This window comes from Lagopus muta, chromosome 14, assembly GCF_023343835.1.
Source record: "Lagopus muta isolate bLagMut1 chromosome 14, bLagMut1 primary, whole genome shotgun sequence".
Lineage (NCBI taxonomy): Eukaryota > Metazoa > Chordata > Aves > Galliformes > Phasianidae > Lagopus > Lagopus muta.
This window is the reverse complement of record NC_064446.1, coordinates 12023622-12045261: the sequence shown is the minus strand read 5'-3', so window position 1 is coordinate 12045261 and position 21640 is coordinate 12023622. Positions and strand designations below refer to the sequence as shown.

At 42.3% G+C, this 21640-nt stretch overlaps 1 protein-coding gene across 4 annotated transcripts in view; it reads left to right on the top strand.

Annotated features, from left to right (window-relative positions):
• GRIA1 (glutamate ionotropic receptor AMPA type subunit 1) overlaps nucleotides 1-21640 on the top strand; it is a 165107-nt gene that overhangs the window by 130349 nt on the left and 13118 nt on the right. For all 4 annotated transcript variants that reach the window (XR_007379793.1, XM_048960465.1, XM_048960463.1 and 1 more), the window contains exons 11-13: nucleotides 727-1097; nucleotides 17855-18053; nucleotides 18578-18825. Coding sequence is in view for 3 of the 4 variants with exons in the window: in XM_048960465.1 (XP_048816422.1) it covers nucleotides 727-1097; nucleotides 17855-18053; nucleotides 18578-18825 (818 nt within the window). In the remaining variant the exon portion in view is untranslated. The remainder of the gene's footprint in view (nucleotides 1-726; nucleotides 1098-17854; nucleotides 18054-18577; nucleotides 18826-21640) is intronic.

The following is a 21640-nucleotide window of genomic DNA, read 5'->3' as shown; positions in this document are numbered from 1 at the left end:
TGACATTTTTGGTCTAATCACTCATTTCCATCTGCTCAAATATATCCCTTCACCCTACACTTCTAAATCTGATTTGCTCTGATAATTCCCCATCTGCAGTGTTTCAAGTCATTCTTCAGAGGGGTGCAATTTACCCTTCATAGCGTAGGGAGCATCGGTTCCCAAGTCTGTCTGTTGCCGTGCTGGAGAAATGGATGATCTGAGTCCTGCTGAGATCTCGACGGGATATGCTGACAACCATTTCAGTGCATTTCCCTTTCCATTTTCAAGACTGATTATAAAATAAATGGAAAGTGCACATCAGTGTCATTGGAACTTTTTCTTCTTCTGCATCAGTTATGCCACCAAAAAGTGGTTTCTGATGGAAGTAAACATCCTGGTGTCCTTTTTCAGGCGATTGGCTTTCCTTACCTCTTTTGATGTCTGGATGATAAGGCTCTTTTAGCAAAAGTCTTCTGCATCAGACTGTGACATCAGTGGATAAATCACACTGGAGCTGGGTGGCTGGAAAAGGAAATTTCAAAATAGAACCAGTGATCAGTATTGGTAAAATGGAAATAATCAACCAATGTTATAGGCTGCTTCTTTTCAACAATTTCTCCTGCAATTGGTTTTGTCTGATTACTTTTCAGATAGTAGGGTTAAACAGAGATCAAAGTAAAATAAGCTGGAGTTAGTAGGTATGCTTTATCCCCAGAATGCAACTCTTCTTTCTCTCCTTTTCAGAGGGCTGATGTGGCTGTGGCACCATTAACCATCACTCTGGTTCGAGAAGAAGTTATAGACTTTTCCAAACCTTTTATGAGCTTAGGTATCTCTATCATGATAAAAAAGCCTCAGAAGTCCAAACCAGGAGTGTTCTCTTTTCTGGACCCTTTGGCCTATGAAATATGGATGTGCATTGTTTTTGCCTACATTGGAGTGAGCGTCGTCCTCTTCTTGGTGAGTCGCTTCAGCCCTTATGAGTGGCACACCGAGGAGTTTGAGGAAGGACGGGACCAGCCGGCCAATGATCAAACGAATGAATTTGGGATATTCAACAGTCTCTGGTTCTCCCTGGGAGCTTTTATGCAGCAAGGATGTGATATTTCTCCAAGGTAAGTCATCTTCCTTATTCCAGTTCAAGTGATTTAATCTTTGTGTATGCTTTGGAGCTGAACAGGTTCTTTGACCATCCTTCCTGAACAGTACTGTATTCTCTGCATTGGTTTGTAATTCAGAAGGGACTTAAGGGTTCACAGGTCTCAGCTGTGAACTTGGGCCGTAAACTTGGGACCATAGAAAATACCATTCTAAATTTATGCTACTGAGATCTTCTGGGGTAATTTACAGAAATGCAGGCAATTTTCTAAAGCCACCCATTTGCAATCAATTTTTGTCAGTCATTACTTTGTCGCTATTAGAAAAAGGTCATTCTGGCATTTTTGGGAAACTATATAATTCCAGTAAAGCAGGGAGAAATAATATAGTAGATGCCTAATAAAAGGCTATATAGTCTGTGCCAAACTATTGTTGAACAGTTATGGAGAGAACTGTGTAGAGAACTGTGTGGCTTTAAGTATTATTGGCCTTTGGAAAGGTCAGAGAAGTACAGAGTTTTCCTTTTGGTTCCCATTTCAGTCAATAGTTCTGCTGCTTGAACATTCAATAGCATCCAAAGTCCAAAGAGTTCCTAAAGAGTCTTCTGATGGGAATCACTTGTCCTCTGTATTCACTGTTAAAATTTCTCTTAAGTAATTTTTCTTGGAAAAGCAGGCACAATACAAGGTGGCTGAAAAACTGCATGAAATACAGAAGATGTGAATCTGTGATAGAGACACAAGTAGAGGTGCATTTGTAAGGCCTGGAAATAAATGCTTTCATTTTGAAGGTCTTATGGTAGAGTTTTTGCTTAATAAAGGAGCCTGAGATACAAGTAGCCTTCATGTCTTGTTATACAAAAGCAAAAAGAAAAGAATTCAAAACATAGGAACAAAATAGCTGTGAGAACTGTTATAATAGGTTTTGTTATTTATTGGCATAGGTTGTATATCCAGTAAGTAATATCTTTAATGTCTGAGGGATTTTTCTTGTGGCCTATCTAGCTTCATATGAGGCAGAACCAGAGGTGAGCCTGGGATAACACTGTGCATTGAGTGAATGCAGGCAATAGGAGTTAATTTTCCAAATGCTGGGATAGTATCAGAAATCAGGGGATGAAAAGGAGCCACATCTCCTTTGATGAGCAAAGATAACGACGTGCAGCATGTCATCTCCCATGAGATGGCAGGGGCAGGCCAAGCACCAATGGCTTGTTGGCCATTGGATATCAATTTCTCCAAATATTAATAAGCTTGAGATAGCAGGGAGATGAGATCTTGTGAGGCAATTTGGTAGTGACAGCTTTTATGAATATATTTTATCATCTGATCATTTATTAGTCGAAGTCCAGAAGGGGCATTCAGGAAGTCTTCCCTGCTGAGGGAAATTCAACTTCATTCATTCAACTTTAATATTCAACTGTGTCTTGTAACACAGCCCCATGTGTTAGGATCAGGTTATGACCATTTTCATTCTCATTGTTATTTAAGTCATCATTATTCTTAGGAAAGAGAATGTCTTCCTCTGGGGACATTTCTACAGCCAGTTGCAGTTCCAAGGAGGAGTGCAGACAGGTGAAAAGCTCTGACTTTGTGGAATAGCAAATTCTGAAACATCTTCCATAAAAAAGCATTGGGTTTTGTGGGTCTTGTTGGGTTTGGTTTTCAGTGGTTTTGATCCAAATAACAAGATTTTATCTCATTAAACAACATGCTTAGAATCACCGTTACAAAGCATTGTTTTATTTTGCTTTGAAATGGGAAATGAAAACGATTGTGTCATTATCTTCATGTTATATGATCGTCTTGTTAATGAAAATTACAATGTTATTGGAATCTATGTTTGAGAAAAAAGCACTCTCTGGTGACAAATACTTGCAAGAACAGAGAATTTGAAGGTATGGGAATTGCTGCAAGTCCCAGCACTCTGTGATGGATCCTTGTGATGGATGCAGGTGGAGTGGAATATTTCTGTGAAATGTGAAAGCAAGAAGGAAGCAGAAGGGTGAGAATTTTCGTAGGATGCTGTTGTACAGAAAGGCTTTGAGCACGCTCTGTATTTCACATGTATTTTTCACACGAACTTGGTGCAGGATTCCTGTGACACATCACTTAGAAATGAATGCTCGGTGCAACGACATGGTGGGCAGGTGGGGATCTGCTCTATTCCAATACATTTGCTGTACAGTTACTTCTAAACTTATCACTGCAATCTCTCAGCATCTCCCCAGTAACGTATTAATCAACATAAATAGCTTCTGTTATACATCTGTTCGTCATTCTCTCCCCAGCAGAAAGGAGCAAGTGCAGGGGTGTATTTTGTTTCTATAGAGGTTTTGGTTTGTTTATTTCAGTTTTGTTTTGGGAAGGAGTAGGGGAAATTTGTCTGGAGGTTTTTTGTTTTGTTTTGTTTTGTTGGTTTTTTTTTGCAGAGCATGTTGTTTTCGAGTGCATATGCCACTATGTATCTATCACCAAAAAAATAGTAAGATCAAAACTGCAGACACATCGCTCAGTGCACAGTGGGGAGTGAGGTTTGCAGCAACTCCTTGCTCTTGTAAAAGTATGTTCCTTGGTCTCAGACCAATCCCCAGGGGACTTCAGTGCCCCACAGAGACCAAGATTTGCTTTTGAAGGAAAGTTGTGTCCTTTTAAAGGACAGACTTACTAGCCAGAACTTTAATCAGGCTTTTAAGCATGCTGATCACAAACTATCCAACACTTTGAAGGAACACTGTGAATTTAATGACCTGTAGATACTCGAGACAGAGCATACCTATGGGCTATGTGCTCACAGCCTCTTAACCTGAGGACTGAAGCTTCCAAGGATGAGGTCAACTGGTGTTCCTTAAGCTCTGAAGCTTTCTTATCTAAATGTAGCCTGGATAAGTGTGACAAAGCCCATGCAACAACCAGTCAATGGAAGACTTCAGCATAGTCTGATGGCAGACTCTGTTATGCCTTCAAAGGCTGCAACATGAGCATGGGCAAGGAATCCAGCCCTCCTAAGTCATAAATTAAATTACCCAAGTGTACCTGCATAGTTTTGACCAAAGGAGGCTGTAAGCACTGGAGTCTGCTATCATGGAATCGTGGAATCATGGAATGTCTTTGACTGGAAGAGATCTTTAAGCCTATCCATTTCCAACCTACTGCCATGGGCTGGCTGCCCCCCACCACATCAAACTGCCCAGGGCCCCATCCAACCTGGCCTTAAGCACCTCCAGGGATTCCCCCTCTGCACCATCACTGACTTATAATGTAGTTCAGTCACTGCCACATGGAGTAAATTGTCCTGTTGAGGTGAGATGGATCCTGTCATCATCCATGAAATCTGTGTTTTCAAAGTAGTGTCTGAAACACAGCAGAATGGGAGGGAAGCAATATTTTTGGGTTGTGAGTTGTTTCATGTACATAGTAATGGCCAGAAATCAGTGAAGTCTGAAATGGGCCCTAAACCATGAGGCTGCACAAAGTGCCATCTCAACTCCAGAGAACAGTCATGAAATTGCTAAAGCACTCATTAAATGTGAAATACAGACCCAGAAAGGAGATTCACAGAGCAAGCTTCAGAAGTAATAAATAACTCACAGCCAATAGTGAGAGCCTGCAGCAAGTGAAATGTGAAGTAAATATGACTCATATTGTACCATTCTTCAGAAATGTTATTTGATAAATTGTGTTCGGAGCTTAAAATAACCCCCATGTGTAGCAGCTGTGGAGAGCGGGACCTCTCTAACATCCAATACCCTGCTGCCTTTGCTTGCTCAGACCGAGCCAAGGCCATTGAGGAGACCAAGGTGGCATCTGGGCTTCCAGACCTCCTCTGCAGCAGGATGAGGCATCTGGATTTTTCATCTGCCCCATCTTTTTCTCTGAAGTAAATGATTTGATTGCAGTGAAAATTATAAAAAAGCAGGGAACAAAAAGTACGTTTTTGCTGTCAGCTTCCCTGCTTGGTCTTCTATTTTTTATCTCCAAATGTGTTTCTTCATATAGATTGAGCCTAAAAGAGACCTCCGCTGTATTAGAGAATATCAAATTGAATCCAGTTACCTTTTCTCTGACTCAGAAAACTTATGCTTGACTAAAGTAAAATACATTCCATTAAAATACATCTCCCAGAATATATTCTTCCTTTGAAGATACTATGAGATAGAATATACACACTTTCTCTTGGCTGAGTGACCAGAGGAGCCTTGTCCTCGCTGGAGCTTGGCAGAGAGATAAATATCACACTACATCACCCAGTCAATAAAGCCATCATTTGTGCCATGTTAGAGGAAAACTAAACAGGCATTTCCAAAAATGAACAGGGCTTCATGGAAGTATCCTATATGCTGTGCTGTGGGAATGAAATGTATATATTTTAGGTTCAGATCACAGTGTGTCACGAGTAGAAGGGAACTGTGCAGTCCTGTCATGACATGACAGGTTGTATGTAGGTATGAAATTGTTCGCAGTAATTTCACTTTATATTGAGAACAGAGCTGGAGATGTCCTGGTCAGTTGGAAAGGAAATGAAAAATGAAGCCTTCATCACAGCCTGGGGCTGGGAGAGAGCCAGACTTGAGAAGGGACATCTTGAGAGCATCGGTGGGGATGCAAGAACAGAAGAGTTTCTGTATTGGTTGAGCTGTGTGAGGTGCCGGAAGGAAGCACAGCTGGGAAATGGTGGGGAGCATAGCAGCATGTCCCAGAGCAAGGTATGATCCCCCCTTCAACTGGCTGGAAACAAAGAGTGAAGTGAAACCCAACTCATTGGCACAGTGCAGAGCTGCAGCCACGCTCTGAGCTGAGCTGCCATGGGCGGTGAGTGCACACACACAGAGGTGGGAAGGGAGATACAAATGCTGGCAGCTACCTAGTCAATAAGTACGGTCAATTATTTACATTTATCTTGTGGACATCGTTATTTGTTTTTAGTGACATGGAAACAATGCACTCTGACTGATCTATGGCAGCATGCAGCCAGGCTTATATTTCACTGCAGCCTCTTCTGCAGGCGCTCTGTTGTGCTACATCTGTGGAAGAGCAAATGCAGTATTTATTATGTACCTGTAATTAATGCTGAGTACTTTCCTCTGCCATTTTTCCTCTTTATTTACATTCCTTTTTAGATCAATTGAACAAAACCACAGGAGACTTCAGCCACAGAGCTCGTGGAAATAACAGTAAAATTGCACTACAAGTTGTTGATGTTTTTTTCTAAACTAGCCTCCAGAGATTCTGAAAAATAGCTACACTTTCAAATTTCTTCAGAATGTTCCTAGCACTGAAAGATTTTATTCAGTTCTAGACAAGATCTACATCAGAAATTGGTTAGGACAAATTATTTTTTTGTGTGTGTGTGTGAGGTTTGATTTGGGTTATAACAATGGAATTATTTCTGTTCTGTACTTTGGTTACTTGCTTTTGCAAGGCACTGATTTTGTTTTAGGATTTAGGGAAATTAGAAGTAAATGCATTTAGCAATCAGAAGGACTTAAAATCCTTCCTGCAGCAAAAGCCAGGGAACTCTTCTTGATTTTAGTAAGCATCTTCCCTGATGCCCCATGCATCTGCCTGTGTTTTTGGTCTGATGCACAGTTCTGGTGCCATCTTTGCAGTACCAGTACTCAAAGTGAAGGGTATATTTTTGCAGAGAAGGACAAAGCAATTTGTCACTTCCATGGGCAGCACAAGCAACCTGATGCTGGGGCTGCCAATGGGACAGGGTTGGTTTGGCATCCCCCCATCACTGCTCCACTGTTGGGTGAATCTGGAAGACTTGGAGGTTTGTCCATGGGGACAAAGCTCAGGACCTTTTATTTTTGGCATTTTGCTTGAACAGATGAGGTCGTGTTGGTCTTAAAGAATAACAGTAAATATATATGTATAGTATTTGAACTTCTGGAAGTCTTCTTTCCTTTCAAAAATGTACCAAGTGATCTTGCAATTATCTCTAGCTGGCAGAGTTAATTATGTCCAGGGAGAGGGAATTCAGGTCACAGGGTAAGAGCGGCATTTGCAACCACCAGAACTGATGACCACACTTATTTCTGTAACAAACTTAACCAGGAAAAGTGACTCACCAGAGGAGTAGTTTGACGAATTGCACAATCTCCAACTGAGCAGGGCCCTTTGGAGCCTGTGCACTGCCATGGCAACCAAAATGTGGCAGCTGGGGGAAAATGGAAATTCTCTTAGAATAGTCATCCTTGCTGTCCTCTTTTTCATTTGACGAAATGCTGATGGATACAGGGGTCTCAGAAGAAGGAAATGCTTAAGTAACAGAGAGAATGTTGTTGGTAAAATGCTATTTCATCTGTAAAGGGAAAAATGAATCTCTTAGATTTCCATGCTCTTCCACCTGAGAAGTTCTAAATGTGGCATAGGAAGTGAATAATTAGCTATCCAATTCCATGGAGTAGTCTTGCTATCAGGCATATCTAGAGGCTCCTACATGACTCTGACTGCAGGCCTTTAGTACCGGGGTTGCTGAAGGATAGCAAGGGATGTGTTGAAAGTCCCCTCGCTGAGTGATAGGTGTACTAATCTTTTTACCAGCTGTATTTAAAATGAGAACTGGAGCATTTGACTCAAACACATATTTATTAAGCTAAAAATGTATTTGCAACCTCTTTTTTTTTTTTTTTTTTAGGAATGAATAAATGCTTCTGATATTTTTTTATTGAAAACAAAATTTAAAAAAAAAAAAAGTGGAGACTAAAAGTGCGTTGGTGATACTTTGCATCTATTGGGAAATTTTATTAGGACATTTGGGATATGGAAATGGCACATGTTATTTGTGTGTCAAACACTGTGATTTATATGGGTACATGAGATTGACTGCCTTCTTGGCGACTCCAGCAGGAGCCCCTCAGAGGCTCCAAGAACTCCCTAGTAAGCTTTGCTCCAACTTGCTGATTTTCAATCAGTGATAGAAACACACTTTCTCTTTTCATTTTCTTCTGTCTTCATAACCTGTTATCCCCGAGCAGTCGGCTCAGCTGGGGCCTGACGTTCCCTGAGCTGCAGCCAGGAACACACATGGTTGCATCCTCCTAATAGCTAGGTAGATTGCCAAGTGCTTTTGTCAAAGAATAATGGCTGTGAGGAGCTCAGTGACCTCCATCTCCCTGAAGTCGTGCCCTGTGCAAGGCTGCCTGTAGCGCACTGCTCTAATGCAGGCACTCCAGAAAAGTACTGTGGCTAAGACGGGAAGCCCTGAGTGTGTTTTCACAGGGAAGCCCTGTTTAAATAACTCATCCATATGCTGTACATCACTTTTATCAGCACTAAGATATCATCTGCACACTGTCTGGATACACAGTTGAATGAGCATTTAGCTCCTCAATTGAAATCGTTCTGGCTCACGACACACAGAGCATCTACAGCTGCTCTTTGTTGATTTGATTCCCCAGAGCTGGCCAAAACCTCATGGCCTTCGTCTGAGGAGCTCGGAGTAGTCACCTTCTTCCACTAAAGTTTGAGATTTTTATTCCTGTTCTGCTTTCCAGAACACAAATTTCATCTCAGCTACCTATCCTGGTAACTGGGGAAGCACCAACCCAACCACCTTTGTGCAATAAGTTTAGGTATGTGTATTGCCATGGAGTCAGGTTCATTGTAACATTCCAAAACAGTGAACAAGCAAAGGCAAATTCATAAAGTCCAAAAGAGGTGCTGTTTTGTTAACTGGGAAGGATTTGCTGAATCTGAGTTAACTGGAAAAAAAGCAATTCATGGAGGAAAAACAAAGAGACAGAAGTTGGAAGGAGAATGAAGGACTGATTAAAGCCACAGGGAGTCGACGTGGACGGTCATTCTTTGAAATACTTTTTGCTCAGTTTTCTCAGGACAAAGGGAGTTTTGGTGGAGCTCCCTGCTGAGTGTGCTGCATGCCAGGATGAGTGTGAGTTGTAAAGATGGAGAGAGCTGTTACTTTGCTCTCCAACAGTGAAGTTTCTTCTCAGAAGGTCATGTTTTTGGTGCTAAGGTCTGGGCTGTGCAGAGCAAACAAGGTTACGCAGTCTCCCCCCACCTTGTCCTCACACCTTCCTTCCTTCTGTTATTTCCTCTGTTTCATTCAAAAGCTTCAGCCAAGCAAATGTCTCACCAGGGCATTCTGAGTTTGTTTTGGTCCAGCGTGTATTTTCATGACTGTCATGCTTGGAAGAAGCCTAAAATGCTTTGTCTTCTCTAGGGATCAATGAATGCACTGAGACAGAGCAAGATCTTGAGATGAGATCTCACAGTTCGAAAGGACAAGGCACTAAATATCTCAGAGGGGCTGCTCACAGGATTCATCTGAGAGGGCAGCGTGGGTCACACAGCTCAAACCATCAGGTGGTAGGAAAGGGCGTACAGCTCGTGGATGCACCCCTTTCTACAGCATTAGCACACTTTAAGGCATTCAATTAATTTAATAAAACTATCCCTTAATTCTCATTAACGCTTACCCAGAAGAGCTGCTTCTTACCCTTAGATCCAAAGGCTAAGCAGCAATAATCCAGTCATGGTAATGATAACTAAGTACTTTGATCTTCAGATAAAAGAGCCTATAGAAGTGAAAAAGTGTAACAGCACCGTTATTCGGACAACCTCAAAGCATATTATATACACTAATGAATTCTCCCAGTGCAGTCTGATGACAAGTAATAGGAGGCAAATGTGTGAACAGAGGGAAGAGGGGAGGTGTCCTCGTATGGTGGAAGGGAAAAGCAACAATAGGTTGCACAGCATGGATACGTGGGGGCCACAAAGTCCACAAGGACCCAGCTTGAAGGAGTCCAGCGCACAGGATGCTCTCCTCTAGGAGGAATTTTCTCCTCACTTATTCCCTGAAGCTCTCAGTAAGATCTCTGTCTGCAGAGAGGCAGACAGAGGCAGGGAGCAGCTTTTCATCTCAACTGTGTTTCCAAAGCCTTCAAAAAGAAATCATCAAATGGATGTTAGAAGGTAAAATAGGACCAGCAGAAACACTGTTTTCTCTCCACAGTTTTGGAGTTTAAATATGAGGAGAGAGACATTTCTGTGCACATAGGGCTCTTCTAAAAGGCACTGGCTGGGAAAAGAGTCCAGACTCATTCCCTACCTTTCCTACAAGGAATATGCTGTGCTCTTCTAGAAAAAAAGAAAGAAAAAAAGAAAATTGAAAACTGAGAAAATTTCTCACCTGCCATCTTGGTCAGTTATCCCATTTTAAATCAAATACGAAGAGAAAAGAAAGTGAAAATTTGGGAATATTGATAACATTGAAACCTTCCTATGTGAAAATGCTCTGCTTATGAAAAGGGTCTCTCTCTTCTCAAATTGGGAAATCTGAGCAGAAGATAGATTAAAATAGATAAAAAATAAATTCAAGAACCAAGGCAAAGACATCCTTGTAGAGGTCTGCACTAAGTTACTATAACATTGACCAGAAGATATGTCAGGAATGGATCTCTAAACTTTGAGCACATATAGATGGTTAAAGAAAGATCTTGGGGGAAAAAAAAAAAAAAAAGGAAGAGGAAGAACTGGTAAAATATAGCCTGAAATATGTTATGTATTTGGGAAAAAAGAAAACAGCCTTTTTATTAAGAAGACTGCAGAAAATGAGAGAGAACATACGATATCATAGCAAAGGACGGGGGCATAATTGGCCATTGTTTGAGAAGAAGGATGACTGCTGTTAAATTCAGGGCTACCTGAGGTTGAGGAAGTTCCTTAGTAATGAGTCTCCCTGGGCGCTCCAACGAGTGTTTCTGACAAAATTTTGTGTTTGTCACCTTGTGAATGTTTCTCAGCAAAGCTAACAAATGTCACCAAAGTGAGAAAAATACATGAAGAGCCTTTTTTACAGTGAAATTTTTGCTCAAAGGCACGACAAGAGTTGCTTCTCCTTGTAGCAGTATCTGGAAAAACTGCAAAACAGGGATGACTTTGCCTTTCACTGGAGCTGTTGAGCAGCCTGAAGTGATTGCATTTCTCAGCAAGCCTCTGCCCAAACATTCACCCCTCAGACTACCTTGGATCACAGCACTGAGAAGCACACTGAACCCAGATTGAAAAGGATTTCAGTGTACTTCCTTGGGTCTATTTGTTCTGCCTTTCAATCAGGCTCTTATTTTATTAGTATTTCACATCACCTCTCTGTTGTCACCTTTTCTTTTCCTGTGTTGTTTTCTTAGCAGTTCTCTGGGAGGGTTGTGTGTATTATCCTGCAGTTTTAGGGATAAATATGTCAGCAGCCAGTTCTGACTGCTCAGGGATGATATCTCCCTCAGGTGAAGGGCATAGTCCAGTTCTGCCCAGGGGTTGTGTTTTTATGGCAAGGATGGCACATGGATTCTGCTAAAGTTTATAGGGGCTGGTTGCCATTTTAGTTTATGCTTGTATGGCATTAAATGCTTCCAACATCACGCTTGGCTGGTTGAGCAGGTGAGTTGTTTGTTGTGTGACAGCAGGCTGCATTGTGTAGCCATTGAGGACCACAGGAGAACACACCCTGCAGATAGCTATTGAGCTTGTAAATTACCTGCTACTTAGCTGGCTCCATTTGATGCTGATTGAGTGTTTCAGTAGGGGAAATGTGCACAGAAGAACGTCAGAGCCAAATTCCACCTGGTGACCAATGGCTTGTGCCACCCACGCAGGTGAAGTTTATAGATGTGAATCATCCCCTTGTCCTGCAGCTGGGAACTGAGTTAGAGGCATGAGGCAAGCTAGCCAGGATCCCATAAGGTGGTAAGGCTTCCAAAGGGACAAAAGACAGCACTTGGCTGCTAGTCCTCTGTTTAGGCCATTAGGTGCCTCTTATCTATCAAAATGCTAAGTGAATGTCTGGAAAACAGCATGTAGTTGATCCGTGTAGTCATGCTGGTACTTAACACCACAGCTATCCTAGCTCCAGTGGCAGGAGAACCACAAGTGACAAGATGCATTACTGGCTAAGCAGGAATACTAAATTTAGAAGGAAGTTTTGCCTGTTAAAGTGAAATTGAAAAAAGAAATTCAACATATTATGCAAAAGAAGAGATGAAACTGTGGGGGAGGGGAAATACATTGATGTCCAAAGGCATTAGCTTGGATGGAAAGAAACAGTAAACAAACAGTGACATAATTAAAGCCTTCTAGAAATGCGTGCTCCTGTTTGAATATTGAACATTCTGAGTATTTGCCGACAATATGTTCAGTCACTGCAATATTTACTTCAGCAAGTTACCCTGAGGCTCCTTTGAGAACTGGCTGCTGCTGAGTTCTGCATTCCTTATTGCCTTCTTCCAGCGTCTTGGCTTTGGGGATGTCAGATTTTTCCTTCTCTCTTTTTTTTTTTTTTTGTTTTGGTAACAGCATGGGACTCCCAGAACCTCTCTGCACCCTCAGCTGTCTCACCCTCTCTCACTGGTTAACTTTACCCACGCAGAATTCAATTTTCTAGTTCTTACCTCTGCAGATCAGTTGTGAGGTGAGATGAGGAAGGAACAGTTGATTTCTACCGCTGGGAGAGGTAAATGAGAATGTGAATGGAAAACATTCCCGCCACTGTCTGAGTAAAGACTCTTTGGGTACATGGTGTTAAAGCACTCAGGACTCCTGACTCGTGTACCAGGAGGTAGAATTTGGTAATGAGTAAATGCAGATTAACAAGAGTGATGTAACTAATGATACAGCACAGACAGGGAAATGTGCATTATAATCTGATCTGATGACAAATGGTAGCTCATTCAACACTCAGTAGCACAGCAGAGTGTAAGAGGATAAGAGCTCTGCAGATGTGGTCGATGGCTGTACCCAGAGCTGATCCCCGCTTCAGTCCCCACATCGGTTTGTTCCTGTGGCCATGGCTAGTCGCAGACTTTCCAAGTAAATCCAGGGTTCGTGTCAGGGTCAGAGATAAAATGGTGAGACCAATCGTTCTGGATGGTCTGTGACACACAGAAGAAGCTAAACTCATTTGGGCTGATGAAGCTTAATGCTGAAAATTTGCTAAGAGCCAAATGGGAGCAAAACATTTGTAACTAATGCACTACTAAGTCAGCCCTCAGACAGACCTGTGAAATTATCTACAGTCAGTATCAAATTAGTGAACAGTGTCAGAGATCAGAGGATCTGTGTGGGCAGAAGACCAGAAGTAGATTTGACCCACAGTCAGCAGAACAGGCGTACGAGAGCTTTTCTTTCCACAGTTCTGCATTAATTCATTCAGTGACAAATATGTCAGTTGACTAAGTGAGCTGTTATTAGAATAGAATGTAACAGCAAATCTGGGAAATCCTCCCAAAGCAACTATGGCTTTAGAATCCCAGATTTGCGTTTCTAATTAAAACGCTGTCAGTTTAGGTGTAATTCTCCATATGAAATGCATTTGGTAAGAGGGAAGGGAGAAGTGGAAGAGGACTGAGGTGCTGCTTTTTCACCGATGTTTACTTTGTATTTTTCTGATTACATCGTTAATGTTTTTTTTTTTTAAAGTGCACGATGCTGCTTCTAATAAGATTGTAATGCAGAGGCAAACACCTGTTATTTGTTCCAACCTTCTGCAAGGGATAAGATCAAAGAGCAAATTGTTTGATCAAGGATTGTATTTTGTTTAAGAAATAAGAGATTATAGCTGCGTGATTCCCTTTTTTCTGTGAAGAATCCATCAATGCTAAGGCTAGAACATGATAAAAATCACTGCATGAGAACAAAGGGAACTTACAATTCTTTTCTGTTTTCTACTGACGAAACGATGTTGCTTTTGTGAGAAGTGGAAAAAAAACATTTTGCCTAAGTGAGAAAATGAAAATTATTAATTTCATCTTAGTCATTTCCAGTTTTTCCATTACGCAGATATAAAATGATACATTCCAGAACTACCTTCTAAATGATACATGTGGTAGGTAAGAGTTCAGTGTATTATAAAAGCAGAAAGAAGAGTGTGAGCAACGAGAAAGGAGAAACAGAATTGTTTACTATGTCAAAATGATACCTTTCAGAAACAAAACATTAACTCATAGAAAAATGCAAAGCTTGGATGGACTCAAACCAACCATTTTCAGAATACTACTTTTAGAGGGCATTTGCAACCATTATCTTTTCATTCTAATTGAGAATATTAAGGTTTTATCTACCATTTCAGAATTTTCCACTGTACTGAATTTCTGGTTCCCAACCACCTATAATTTTAAGTAGACTGTACACCACAGATAATGAGGGCAGAGTATTCACCACTTGTTTCTGCAAGAGTGCTGTTGGAAGAGAGTGTTTCATCCTTGCTTTTGTGAGGGGCAGGCAGAACCCCAAGTAAATCTAGGAGAAGATGGGAGATGATTTTAGCAAGCACAAGCAGGGCTAGAAGAAGAAACTAAGAGGTCTTAATTTGGGCTGTGTAAGAAAGAACAGTATGGGTGCAGATGTAATTATATGGATGGAAAAGTGTACAGTCGAGTCCATCTAGCTGTTTCATGGCTTTACACATCCCAAAACTAGCCAGTTACTAAAGCCTCTTATCACTGTTGTCCTTTCCTGTTTTAGTTTGATTTTTTTTAGATAGTGCTTTTCTCTGGTATTACTATGGTGACGAATGAGAGTAAACCCAAATGTCTAACAGACAAATTTAAACACCATAGCTATGGGATATCTTTAAAGTACTAACCAGCATGTTCCATCTCACTTTAGCTCTGCAGAGGACTGAGGCACAAACTCATTTCCACGTGGCAGAGAGCTGATTGCCTCCATGTTATGCTTGGATGAGTACGTGGATATGTCAGTTCTCAACGCAAGGGAATTTAAACCCCATACTGCCCATTAGTGAAGAGAAATGAACTTTGCTAGGTCATTTTCTGTTTCTTCGTTGTGGAGTGAGATGTTCAAACCTTAAAAGTGACTTAAAAGTACAAGGTACAGCTACTCCTCTGTGACCGCTATTAGTAGAGCACAAACATACCACAAAGTACCAGCTTTCTACCAGATTTTAGCTCCCAAGTGCCAAAATCACTTCTAGAAATGGAACATCACCTCTTAAATTACAACGGCACTTTTGCAAATGCGTCCCAGGATGGGAGTGCTGCTGCTCTCCCACTTGATCTGCAGGGGTAACAAAACAAGATTGCCATGAATGCCTTTCCAAGCACTTACTTTCGGTAAGCAGTCATGGGTGTTGGCTTAAAATCTGAATAGTATCGTGGTTATCCAGAGAAATCCAGTTTCTCCTGTGTCCACTGCTATCAAGCTATGGAGATATTGCATGGAATCACATCTCCTTGTGTAGTGTTTCATCGTGACTCTTCTACTTCCTCTTGTATTGCACTAGCCTCCAAGAGATTCCCCCAGCAGCCAGAGCTCCCTTGTGTTAGATGCTGCATAACCATGGATTGAAAGGACGATGTCCTTAAGAACCCGTATTCTAAGTGATTTCTCTGCTGTATGTTTACAGCAGTTTAAATTCACAGCTTCTAGCTTCAAGTCAGTCTAGCAACGAGGGCAGACATTGCCCATTAGCAGTGTATGCAACAGAATTATGCACACGAAGCCTCAGCCATGCTTGCAGTCACAGCAAGCTGTTTATCTCCTCCTCTTTCCTCCACTGTCTATGAGGTTGAGCACTCACCTACTCACAGCATCTCACTTAATGAGGAAAACTGACCAGCACTAGCAGTAGACAGAGCCCAAATGAGACTATGCATGATGGGCTGCACATCCTTTCCTGACTTGCTCCCATGGGAAAGAATCACCTACCCCCTCTCCCTGCTTCCTCAGCCCTTCATGTTGCTCCCTGTCTGAATACCCTATAGTTACTTTTTCATGCTGTCAATGCCAGGTGCGGGGCTGGGAAGCTTAAGCCATCTGCAGCTGACAGCAGGCAGCCCCTGTGGGATAAGCCAATAATGAATACTGCTCAGATGCAGAGGGTCTAGAGGCAGGAATCCGGCTGCCTGCTGCTGAAGGGATTGAAACAAGCCACAGAAATATCCCAGCTTCATCAGGAAGGAAAGGCTGCATAATTTGCGGCTGGAGATGAATGTGATTATTTGCCATGCAAATGGATTTTGCCAGCTCAAAGTGGCCTTCATCAGCAGAGATTGTTGTATCTGACATTATCCGGTTACTTTTGTTTAATGCTTCTGCGCCTTTTCTGAGCGCTTCCTTCCCTAAGCACACATCATCCAGACTAATTAGAGACAGGTATTTTTTTCCTTTTCCCCATCAATCCGAAGACATGTGAGCCGAATCCATAGCCGCCTCCCTCTCCAGTCCCTCTCCAAATACAAAACTCAAGGTAAATATGTTTGTGCTGTCAGCCCTCCGCTCTGGGTATTCTCCGCAGATGGTGACATTTACTTCACCTAACTTCAGCTTCTTGAAGATTTGCTGTCTTGTCCAACCACGTGATTCTGGATCTTTCAAAACTCAATAGAAACGGAGGTCTCCAGAGGACCTCCTTCTACCTGGGATAGATGGGGTGAATCATGCATGGGGGTCCCTGTTCATCTCCATGGGTTGTTTGTTGACATCTCTCTTGGAGAGTTCAAGATATGGTGGAAGAACAGTGCCTAGCTTTCTGCCTTTCCAGCACTGTATGAGATGCTGCAGTACAGAGTATGTAGCATTGGTCTTATAGCTGGAACCATGCCTGTGGGCAGCAGACCTGAAAAATGAGAGCTCTCCACTCTGCCCCATGTGCTGTGAATGCAAGTGTGGGAGCTGATGCCTAATTTCTGCTAGGCAGTGATCTCAAATTTTGGTCTGAAGAGCTTTTGGGTTGGGTTGGTCTAAGTGAGGGGATTACCTGATGTCTGAAGGAGCAGCTCCCAGCACATCAGCAGCGCTTCAAACCAGACTGGACAAACTAGAAGTGTGTAATCTCTATAAGTCTTGTAGCTGGTGGGCTGTGTGGGCTTAGTCTCTTTCCAGCTCTAATTTCAGTGATTAGCAGTATGGAATTCTTTTCTCATTGGAGCAAAGAATACATAGAGCATGTAGGTTTGTCTGTCAGGTTGTGTTAACCCACAGTAAGTCATTGCAGCTTCACACAGACCCAGCACAGCATGACACATGCTGTCATGATCTGGTCCAGTGCCCTGAGCTAGAATGAGAAATCTCCATTACCATCTGATAAACCATATTTCTGGGGATTGACTCAGGTCAGCAGAAAAGCAACACTGAGACATGGTCTCCCACAGAGAAATGAAGTGGTTGTTATGGACAGGAGCTCCCTTGTCAGAATGTCTGGCTTTATAAAACAGCATTGTAAGTTATCCTCCACTGGGAATGATGCTCTGCATGTAGAGAAGGAGAGTATAAATAATTTAGGCAGAATGCATGAATTATGACATGGCTCTAAAAAATATCTTTTACTCCTTAATATGATTTGAAAAGATTTTCATATAAATTAATGCTTTCTTGACTTATCTCTATGGCTATCCAATGGTTACAGATAATTGGGTATTTGATAGCAGCTTGTGCAAGATGCTTAGAATTTAAGGCATTATTAGGAACATCTTGTCTAGCCCTCTGCTAAGAACAAACCAGAAAATGTTGGTAGGCAAATTATTCATTAAGGCTGTAGCTCCTCTCTGAGATTCGGCATCTCTGTTAGAAATGTGGAGTTTTGATGGAGGAACTGACTTGGTGAACCCCACTGGTCTGTATTTGTGGTTCTATCTTCAGTACATTGAGAACTGAGTCAGAGCCTTGGCTTCCCTAGAAGCAGATGGAGAGCATGACTTAAGGAGAACACCTGGGTAAATGACAGGCCTGCAAGAACAAGCTGCACCTTTTGGACCTTCACATCCCTCCTGTCTGCCTCTCTCCTTTGTGTGCAGGTCCCTCTCCGGCCGCATAGTCGGTGGTGTCTGGTGGTTCTTCACTTTGATCATCATATCCTCCTACACAGCTAACCTGGCTGCCTTCCTCACAGTGGAAAGGATGGTTTCTCCCATCGAGAGTGCAGAGGACTTGGCCAAGCAGACGGAAATCGCCTATGGGACCCTGGAAGCTGGCTCCACTAAAGAGTTTTTTAGGGTAAAAAGGAAACTTTAATGCAAAAATTTTGCTTAGCTCCTTGTTGGCAAGTCTTCCAGGAATGTCCTCTCTCATCTTCAGCGCAGGTCTGTTTTTCTCTCTTGCTTCCCCTTGTCATGTTAGCACTTGCTGTGCTTGCCCCTAGAACAGCAGAAATCTGCTTTCCCTGTGGCTGCTCAGATGGCTGACTTTGTCACTTGTGATATTCTGCAACTGTAAATAGAAATGTGGAATATCTGTGTGCTTCCCCACACTACAGGCATCTCCTAACTTCCAGCTTGATTAGCCTTTGGTTTGATCAATAAAATCACTTGCCAGGCACAGATATCCTGCCCTTCCTGCAGCAAGGTGGTAGGGTTGACCTGGGTGCAGGAAATGGCCGGAGGTTCATTAACATCCTGTTACATTGTTTGTCTTCCTTGGTCCATCTGCTCTGTGGGTAAGTGTTCGGTCTCACCTGGAAATCCCAGCTGGCACCCCAACCTCTGTTAACACTTCTGTTGGGTTTGTGCTGTCCTACACAGCGATCCAAAATAGCAGTGTTTGAGAAGATGTGGACATACATGAAGTCAGCTGAACCCTCCGTTTTTGTGAGGACAACAGAAGAGGGGATGATCCGGGTGAGGAAGTCGAAAGGAAAGTATGCCTACCTCTTGGAGTCCACCATGAACGAGTACATCGAGCAGCGGAAGCCCTGTGACACCATGAAGGTGGGAGGTAACTTGGACTCCAAAGGCTATGGCATTGCAACGCCAAAGGGGTCTGCACTGAGGTAAGTAGCTTGGATTTGCTTTCCTTTGCCAACCCACCCAGCAAATCAATGTATGCACACAGTTCAATCTCCATTGCCATGCTGATCATGAAAGCTTGGGGCAACAAGGTGGGGGAGGCGGAAGGAAGGGGTTACAAAAACTGATGTGCAGGGAAATAAAGTGCCATTGCTGCTCAGTGGGAGCACCTAATCGTTCAAGCCCTGCATTTAGAAACTGGATCTTGGCTGATCCACTTGCTATGAATGTGTCAGCTGTATTAGGTGATGGCAGGGGGGCTGCTGTGGTGTAACCATTGGTTTCACAGAGCGTTATCTGAATGGGGCTCTCATCCTGTGCCATGTGAAGTGCAGAGCTTTGCAGAGAATGGTATAACCCTGGATTGGATCCATGCTTGCAGAGGGAGCTCTGAGGGGAAAATATTTTGGTGTTTCCTAAAAGGAATTGCTATCTGGGAAGAGTGAGAAGCCAGTTTTAAGAATTCCTGCAAAAAAAAAAGTGCACATTTTCATTTACTGAGTAATCCAGAGCCAGATTTTGGCAAGCACAAAATTTAAGGTCAAAGGGCACAAATCCTGTATTTCTGAGCCCAGACCCGTATCTCTCACATGCCTTTGCCAACTGTCACGTGGAGTATCTTCAGAGACTTTCCTTTAAAAGGAAAACACTTGAAAAGCACACACCCAGATTTGAGTTAATAGCAAAGCTTGGGCACTGCATGTTGCCATGCTCCTTGATGTGTGAGCAGGCCACCTGCAACGTGCATTATGCCAACTTACCTGCTCCCAGAGGCACCACCACAATCTGCAAACTTGTATGGTGATCTGAGTTGCACTGGAGGCGTGGTTCCTTTCAGAAATGGAACGCAATGCAATTTCTTCATCTTAGGTTCATGAAGAATATGAGTCTTAAGGGTTTAGTAGGATCGGTAAATCCTCAGATGTCATAAATGGTCCAACTAATTTAGTTATTTATTAAAGGTATTTTGATCAAAATACTTTGACCAAAATCATATGTGTGGCCTTATGGTTGCTTGTGATGAAACCCAGTGTAGAGACACAGCCCAAAAGATGAAAGCCAAGCCAAGTGGTAGTGGGTTAAGCCCAAGGATCTGGGCTACTGCATTTAACAAGCCAGGTCAAATTGAATTCAACACTTCCCATATCAGCAATTGCTGGAAGCATCTTCAGAAAAGTTCATAAATGCAATGCAGGTTGTCCAGAAGGTGATTCTTGCATTCAGTGTTTTTCAGGCTCTGAAGTGCCTTGGAGCCCTCCAAAGAGAATGCATCTGTTCTCGTAGTTTTTAGATGTTTTCCATCACATTCTTGCCACTGTTTGTTTTGTCTTGCAAATATGGAAATTAGGATGCAGATCTCATTATTTTTACACAGCAATCTTGTAACCTAATTTTTATATTATAAAAACAAACAAACCGGAACATCCTACCTGCCTTGTAATTGTTGGCGTGTGAAGGAGACATTTATCATAATTCTAAGAGAAATAAGAAAAAAGGGAAAGAAAATTGCATCAGTCATAACAATTTTGCAGCTTCAAGCATCCCTCTGCTAGGCATGATTCCAAAACTTCCTAACATTTCTTCTTGTTTCCTCTTCTTCATCCCGACTGCATGTAGAACAAATATCTTATGGGCCTAATGGCAAAGGAGAAATGCTTGATGTTCCATTCTATGGTGTTTCTTTGGAAGAGTTGCTGTTAGGTTTTGTCCCATCATGTTTGTTTTGTTCCTGTTGTTTCAACTGTTTTAATCTTAGTAAGTTCCATATGGTCTTCATGTAGTGTCTGTTTTCCCTTTGGGGTCCTGCACGTGAGAGATTGCCCTGAGCAAGGTGGCATTCATGAGGCATCTGTATAGCACGGTCAGCATGTCTCTTACTCAGGCTTCATCTTCGCTCACATCAATCCACAGAGTAAAAGCTCTGAGCCAGATTTGGAGGTACATGTGAGCCAGGCCTATCTTAGATTGTTGTTTAGAAAGTGGGCTGCATTTTGATTTTTGCTGTGACCTGTCACTTTTGTAGATATGCAGGTTTTCCTGGATTTAGTACAGCTGATTAGGAAAGGACCCCAGCAAGATGCTAAATGAGAGCTCTTCTTTTTTACCTTACTCCTACTTGGAGAACAAAATGCCAGTATATTGCCACTGATGTGTGAAAAGAAGGTTGAAAAAACAGAAATAATTATATGAGTTGTAATGGGTGCAAATTTCCCTCATAGGCCGTCAGTTAGTTTTCTTGGGCTGCTGGAAGAGTTTTTTCTCCTGAAGTAAGCCTGGCTTTGAACATCTTTTGGTTTCCAAACATTACAGTTCAGTTGCAATAATCATGTCTGAGAAGGGCTATGATGATCAGAAGCGACACTTTCCAACACCAGCATGTGATCCTGTCTCACATGAGATAGTCATGCATCTGCAAAATCTATTCACTTGCCTGGCAGGAGCTCTTCTCCCCTGCTGGACAGGTGATCAGGTAGAGATCAAAAAGCCAAGTCCTCCAAAAGAGAGGAAAGAAAACTCAAGAAATCCAACTTGAATCTGGTCTCAAGGAGTAGGGAGGTTTTAGAGATGGAGGCAAAGGAGAGCAAATTCTTCTTTGCAGCCAGCCTGACAGCAAAGCTCCCCAGAAATGCTATGAATGTGAGTTGTTTTTTTTAGGGCCTGCGAACAAACACCAAATGTTCTCTGTTAAAATAAAAGCACCTTAACCTTTTTTTCAGGACCCCAGACCTCTAAGTCTTTCATCACGATAAAGTACTGTATGATTTATGTACTGCCCATGGACTGAAGAGAAAGGCATTT